Source organism: Phoxinus phoxinus (genome assembly GCF_949152265.1).
Source record: "Phoxinus phoxinus genome assembly, chromosome: 12".
Taxonomy (NCBI): Eukaryota; Metazoa; Chordata; class Actinopteri; order Cypriniformes; family Leuciscidae; genus Phoxinus; species Phoxinus phoxinus.
Window position 1 is genome coordinate 35,935,044 of NC_136887.1, and position 7,500 is coordinate 35,942,543.

General features: G+C 48.4%; 1 protein-coding gene and 1 long non-coding RNA gene across 7 annotated transcripts in view; one reads left to right on the forward strand and one right to left on the reverse strand.

Moving 5' to 3' along the window:
* The window catches only part of hs3st1 (heparan sulfate (glucosamine) 3-O-sulfotransferase 1), a 5,704-nt gene extending 1,808 nt beyond the window's left edge, over positions 1–3,896 (forward strand). Inside the window, exons 2-5 of one of the 6 annotated variants that reach the window (XR_013799701.1) lie at positions 909–1,724; positions 2,230–2,691; positions 3,471–3,523; positions 3,561–3,896. Coding sequence is in view for 3 of the 6 variants with exons in the window: in XM_079630247.1 (XP_079486373.1) it covers positions 892–1,801 (910 nt within the window). In the remaining 3 variants the exon portion in view is untranslated. Of the gene's footprint in view, positions 1–891 lie in introns of all 6 variants that reach the window. The other 5 variants (XR_013799700.1, XR_013799702.1, XM_079630249.1 and 2 more) reach the window with 5 other exon arrangements.
* The window catches only part of LOC307007860, a 14,098-nt gene that overhangs the window by 1,168 nt on the left and 5,430 nt on the right, over positions 1–7,500 (reverse strand). The window lies entirely within an intron of this gene.

The following is a 7,500-nucleotide window of genomic DNA, read 5'->3' on the forward strand; positions in this document are numbered from 1 at the left end:
TTTTTAAAACCTGATTACAGAAACCAAAGTGTCAGTGTTTGAAGCCCCGCCCCCAGCACACAATAATGGTGTTGTGCGGCCGACATGACTTGAGCGGCGCATGTTGCGTTTCCTTTTATGAAGTGACCAATCATATTTCAAACCCGTCGTGTTGAGCAGAGCATCTGAAGCGCCTCCGCTGGGGGAATAATGCTTTATTATATCAGCTTTATTATATCGGCCACATTTTCTTATCAGGCCGATAACATTAAACGAACATCTGTCAGCCGATACCGATATATTGTGCATCCCTAGTGTGTGATGTGCCAGATGTCCTATAATTCATAATTGTGAGTTTGAGTGAGACACGAGAGTTGTACAGTTCTCTCTCATATGCACTAATGTTGTTGACATATAAACATGCAGTGTGTGTGTGTGTGTGTTTCTCCTCAGAGGCGTGTGTGTGTGTGTGTGTTTGCTCTCAGGCTAACTAACGTTAACAAAGATTAACAAAAACAGTAAAAGAAAAAGTGTTTTAGTAACTAATGTTAACTAATGAACCTTATTGTAAAGTCTTACCAAATTTTTAAGTCAGAATTTTGACATTTTTAATCTCCCCTTATGTGGCAAAATGAGCTTTCATAATAATATAAGGTGTTTATAAACTATTCTATCACTGAACGCAAGTGTTAATCTGCATGACAGGCTTTCTTTCTGTTGTATATGATGTGCCAGATTACATCAAATCCTTAATTGCGAGTTTGACTAAGACAAGAGCTTGTGCTTGTACATTCTCTGTCATATGCACTAATGTTGTTGACACATAAACATGCAGTGTGTGTGTTTCTCAGAGGCGTGTGTGTGTGTGTTTATAAACATGCAGTGTGTGAGTGTGTGTTTATAAACATGCAGTGTGTGTTTCTCCTCAGAGGCGTGTGAGTGTGTGTTTGCTGTCCGCCTGAAGATGGCCGCCGCAGTCTTCGCTCTGCTGTGTGTTCTCCTGTCGCTCGTCGCCCCGCAAGGCTCCGCCCCCCCGCCCGCCGACGCCACGCCCCGCCTACCCGACGTCATCATCATCGGCGTGAGGAAGGGCGGCACGCGCGCTCTCATCGAGATGCTAAGCCTCCACAGCGAGGTCGTGGCCGCGCAGAACGAGGTTCACTTCTTCGACTGGGACAGTCACTTCCAGCGCGGCGCGGATTGGTACGTGTCTCAGATGCCGCGCGCGCGGCCGGGTCAGCTAACGGTGGAGAAGACGCCGGCGTACTTCACCTCCAGCCGCGTCCCCGAGCGAATCCTGCGAACCCTTCCCGACGCGCGGCTACTGCTAATCGTGCGCGAGCCGACGGAGCGCCTGCTGTCGGATTACACGCAGCTCTTCCACAACCGCCTGGAGAAGCGCAAACGCCAGGAGTCGCTAGAGTCGCTGCTAATGCGCGACGGCGAACTCAACCTGGACTACAAAGCGCTGAACCGGAGCCTGTACCACGTGCACCTGCAGCGCTGGCTCGCCGCGTTCCCCAGGACTCGCCTGCACCTGGTGGACGGAGACGCGCTGATCCGCGAGCCGCTGCCGGAGATGAGGAAGGTGGAGGAGTTCCTCCGGCTGCAGCCGCAGATCAACGCAGAGAACTTCTACTTCAACCAAACCAAGGGCTTCTACTGTCTGCGCGAGCGCCGGCGCGAGCGATGCCTCCACCGCTCCAAGGGACGCAAACACCCGCGCGTCGAGCCCCAAATCCTGCGCAAACTCTACGAATACTTCCACGAACCCAACCTGAAGTTCTTCCAGCTCGCCGGACGCACGTTCGACTGGAAGTGAGACGGTATATCGTGCTCTTCTTCATTGTCCTCGTGCAGCCGTGCGCTGAGCAGAGATCACACAGTGTTGTGTTGTTGGTGGAATAAACGGAAGAACTGCATCTCTTCAACCAATCGCACTCCTGAATAACTGGAACTTCATCAGTGACGCCGGTTCAATGCGTTTCAAAGGGAAAACACATTATTATTATTATTATTATTATTATATGAAGAGTTTTTGAATCGTTCACTGCAATCTCATGTTCTTCTTCCTCAGTGTTTCGGTCTCGTTTTCCAGAACAAATATCTAGACATTCTTACATCAAGACACATTTACTGAAGAATATGAAGCAATACTGAAGATGTGTCAAATTGAAGTGAGTTTGTGCTTAAAAAGAGGAAATCATAATTTTTCTGACTCCATTGGCAGATATTTGTTCTTGTTTTAAGCACAAACTCACTTAATTTTTATTATAATATATTCGTTTGATAATAAATCCAAATAAAAACACAAATGTTGTGTTTTAAACGTGTGCTTATGACTGCAGAAGATGATAGTGTCAACAATCACAAACATTTGTCTCTATTTGTCTCCTATTATTTGGATAAAAACAATTGAGCAGCAAAATATATTTGTTTTATAAAAAGCAACATGATCAACAGAGTATAAAATATTACACAGAAAATGAAGATCTTCTTCTTCAGAGTTTCTGTCTCGTTCTCCAGCACTAACATCTAAACACTCTTACATCACGACACATTTACTGGAGAAGCTGAATAACTGAAGATATTAAGACCTCAAAATGAAGAGTTTGTGTTTAAAACAAGAACAGAAATCTGCCAGCGCCTCTTGTTTATCTGTGCAATATCTTCAGATCTCCAGAACGTGTTGATGTGAGCGAGTGTGTGTGAGTGCTGGAGAACGAGTGTGTACGAGTGTGTGCGAGTGTGTGCGAGTGTGAGCGAGTGTGTGCGAGTGTGTACGTGTGTGTACGAGTGTGTGCGAGTGCTGGAGAACGAGTGTGTGTGAGTGTGTGCGAGTGCTGGAGAACGAGTGTGTGCGAGTGTGTGTGAGTGTGTGCGAGTGCTGGAGAACGAGTGTGTGCGAGTGTGAGCGAGTGCTGGAGAACGAGTGTGTGTGAGTGTGTGCGAGTGCTGGAGAACGAGTGTGTGCGAGTGTGAGCGAGTGTGTGCGAGTGTGAGTGAGTGTGTGCGAGTGTGTACGAGTGTGTGCGAGTGCTGGAGAACGAGTGTGTGTGAGTGTGTGCGAGTGCTGGAGAACGAGTGTGTGTGAGTGTGTGCGAGTGTGTGTGAGTGTGTGCGAGTGTGAGCGAGTGCTGGAGAACGAGTGTGTGTGAGTGTGTGTGAGTGCTGGAGAACGAGTGTGTGCGAGTGTGAGCGAGTGTGAGTGAGTGTGTGCGAGTGTGTACGTGTGTGTACGAGTGTGTGCGAGTGCTGGAGAACGAGTGTGTGTGAGTGTGTGCGAGTGCTGGAGAACGAGTGTGTGCGAGTGTGTGTGAGTGTGTGCGAGTGCTGGAGAACGAGTGTGTGCGAGTGTGAGCGAGTGCTGGAGAACGAGTGTGTGTGAGTGTGTGCGAGTGCTGGAGAACGAGTGTGTGCGAGTGTGTGTGAGTGTGTGCGAGTGCTGGAGAACGAGTGTGTGCGAGTGTGAGCGAGTGCTGGAGAACGAGTGTGAGCGAGTGCTGGAGAACGAGTGTGTGCGAGTGCTGGAGAACGAGTGTGTGTGAGTGCTGGAGAACGAGTGTGTGCGAGTGCTGGAGAACGAGTGTGTGCGAGTGCTGGAGAACGAGTGTGTGCGAGTGTGTGTGAGTGTGTGCGAGTGCTGGAGAACGAGTGTGTGCGAGTGTGAGCGAGTGCTGGAGAACGAGACGCCCGAGGAACATGTATTCAGATATATGGACATATGCATGTGAAATAAACCTGTTATACTTTAATGCAATAATGATCAGTTTTCACTGCTGCTAATGTGTTGAGTGTGTGTCTTTATATTACTCAGACTTACAGAAACGTTCCTCTTTCATCACATGATCTGTGTTCTGTTTATTACATGTTTTATATGAAGGAATTGTTCATTAATAAAGTTATTTTTGCTATGATCTGGTGTACTGTGGGTTTCTGTCTGTTGCTGGAATGTGTGTGTGTGTGAGCGTGTGTGTGAGCATGTGACGCGTGTGTGTTTGGTCTAGGAAATTCTGATCATATTTGTGTGCAGAGACTGAAGTGCTGGAGAGTTTGAGTTTTCGGTTTATAATCATAACCTGCCGTCTCTGTTATTGAGTAACAGCACAAGTGTAACTTGAGAACAACACAGTTCTGTACTGTTATCTCTGTGTGTGTGTGTGTGTGTGTGAGTGAGAGAGAGAGAGAGAGTGTGTGTGTGTGAGTGAGTGTGTGTGTGTGTGCTGAACTGCTCGTGAACACACACAGTCGCTACAGTGTCGTCGGTTTAATGGACAGTGTTTTATTGCAGGACTGATCAGATTCTCTGGCTCTTCTGGTCTTGTGTTTTCTCCTCAGTGATTGTGCAACAGTTATTCAGTACAATCTTCTGCTTGTGTTTGAGTTCATCAATGTCGTGATGTTTTTTATTTTGTGTGTGTGTGTGTGTGTGTGTGTGTGATGTGGCCTGTTCTGTGATCGGCCCAGATTAATCAGATCTGGATGTTTACATGATTCACTGTCTATAAACGCATTCAGTGTGAAGCTCACAGTTACCATTGTGTGTGTGTGTGTGTGTGTGTGTGTGTGTGTGTGTACGACTGCTATATAGCTAGTGTGCACACACAGGGCGTGAGGCGTCAGTGCGGTGTTGGAGTAGCAGTGCTCGTAGGCTGCTTCTGCCACCGGATGGCCCCTAGTTTTTCAGGGGAGAAAAGTGGAGTCGAGTGTGTAAGTCTCCTCAGCCGGTACATAGCCTCTCCTGCCAAGATCTCGTACACGCCTCCTGGTGGCACACATGGTAACTGGTCCCTTGCAGTTCCAGGCTAAGCTGTGCAGGATCTCGGAGCAGCAGTGGCCCCAGAGTCAACCACTGTCCCAGCTATGGGTATATAGCCCCAGCTATGGGTATATAGCCCCAGCTATGGGTATATAGCCCCAGCTATGGGTATATAGTCCCAGCTATGGGTATATAGTCCCAGCTATGGGTATATAGCCCCAGCTATGGGTATATAGTCCCAGCTATGGGTGTATAGCCCCAGCTATGGGTATATAGTCCCAGCTATGGGTATATAGTCCCAGCTATGGGTATATAGCCCCAGCTATGGGTATATAGTCCCAGCTATGGGTATATAGCCCCAGCTATGGGTATATAGTCCCAGCTATGGTTATATAGTCCCAGCTATGGGTATATAGTCCCAGCTATGGGTATATAGCCCCAGCTATGGGTATATAGCCCCAGCTATGGGTATATAGCCCCAGCTATGGGTATATAGCCCCAGCTATGGGTATAAAGCCCCAGCTATGGGTATATAGCCCCAGCTATGGGTATATAGCCCCAGCAATGGTATATAGTCCCAGCTATGGGTATATAGTCCCAGATATGGGTATATAGTCCCAGCTATGGGTATATAGCCCCAGCTATGGGTATAAAGCCCCAGCTATGGGTATAAAGCCCCAGCTATGGGTATATAGTCCCAGCTATGGGTATATAGCCCCAGCTATGGGTATATAGCCCCAACTATGGGTATAAGATAAGATAAGAAAAACCTTTATTTGTCCCACAATGGGGAAATCAGATGCATATCTGTATATATGTGAGAGTTTTGTATGTGTAGGCCTGGAGAGTCGCTACGCCTGGCATCATAATCTAGGTGCCTCAGTCCGCAGGTTGGTCATAGCGATACACAGCAAGTTTCCATGGAGACAACCTTGATCAGGTCCAGACAGAGTCAACAATCAGCAGGTGTCTGTGGGACTGGGATAAGGAACGCAAGAGCGTCACACTGCAGTGCTCTTCCTGGGTAGGTGTTGTTCCAACAGCGGCCTTGGCCAAGGCCAGTGCTGGTTGCGGGAGGCCTAAAGCAGATAAGATTTGGGTTTGTTTGGTCTTGGGGCGAGTAGCTGCATTCAATTTACCCGACTACTCTCATTGTCCACTCTGGTCTCCCAATCGATCCATTTGCCTTTGCAGAGCCGTAAGCTTCTCTATGATGTTATCCATATTGTGGTTTATAGTCCCAGTCTGAGTGCTGACAGCTCTGCCCACCGCTTCAATCATGACGGGCAGCCTTGTGAGGTTTTGGTCGGCTGTCACCGTTTATTAATTCCTCGATAAACCAGGGCAGTGCCTAATCCAGTCAGCAGAAAACCTGTTATCATGGTTCCGAATAGGTAGATATCTTCTATGTCCTCCACGGAAAGAGCCGCCAGACACACGACCCGCCACCTCTCCCACGCGTCCATCGTGTAGCCAGCTGAGAACGTTCCGGCAGGGCAGTCAGGTTCCCCCGAACCCAAGCTTCTCGTCGAGAAGATGGTGTCAACTGCGCTGAGAGACCAGTTGATCAAATCCATGATTTCTTAGTTTGGAGAGCAGTGCGGTGAAAGTCCCTTAAAGTACAAGACAGTAGACTAGACTAGACGAGAGGAGCAAAGCAGGGCAGGGGCAAGGGGGGGAGGAGAGTGCGACCGCCTTCGTTGAGAGCCTAGAGAGAAATATATATATAGCCCCAGCTATGGGTATATAGTCCCAGCTATGGGTAATTAGTCCCCGCTATGGGTATATAGCCCCAGCTATGGGTAAATAGCCCCAGCTATGGGTATATAGCCCCAGCTATGGGTATATAGTCCCAGCTATGGGTATATAGCCCCAGCTATGGGTATATAGCCCTAGCTATGGGTATATAGTCCCAGCTATGGGTATATAGTCCCAGCTATGGGTATATAGTCCCAGCTATGGGTATATAGTCCCAGCTATGGGTATATAGCCCCAGCTATGGGTATATAGCCCCAGCTATGGGTAAATAGTCCCAGCTATGGGTATATAGTCCCAGCTATGAGTATATAGTCCCAGCTATGGGTGTATAGTCCCAGCTATGGGTATATAGCCCCAGCTATGGGTATATAGTCCCAGCTATGGGTATATAGTCCCAGCTATGGGTATATAGTCCCAGCTATGAGTATATAGTCCCAGCTATGGGTATATAGCCCCAGCTATGGGTATATAGTCCCAGCTATGGGTATATAGTCCCAGCTATGGGTATATAGTCCCAGCTATGGGTATATAGTCCCAGCTATGGGTATATAGTCCCAGCTATGGGTATATAGTCCCAGCTATGGGTATATAGTCCCAGCTATGGGTATATAGCCCCAGCTATGGGTAAATAGTCCCAGTGAGGTCTGCGCACCCACACCCTCACCTTAAGCCTCAGAGGCGCTCGGCCAATCAAGGAAACATCCCCAGGACTGGTTCGACTGTAACTCAGCTGAGATACAGTCACTTCTTAAAATCAAGCATGAAGCCCACAAAGCTCTCCTGTCCTGCCCTGGATCTCCCACCCATATAACCACCTTCACTACTGCAAGAGCGGAAACCCAGCGGGCCCTTCGGACTCTGGAGAACACCTGCTGGGTGCAAAAGGCGGAAGAAATCCAGCACCTGGCAGACTGCAACAACACTCAAGGCTTTTACGATGCCATAAAAGCATTATACGGCCCCAGGAAGCGGGCGATTGCCCCAGTCCGATCAGCTGACGGGTC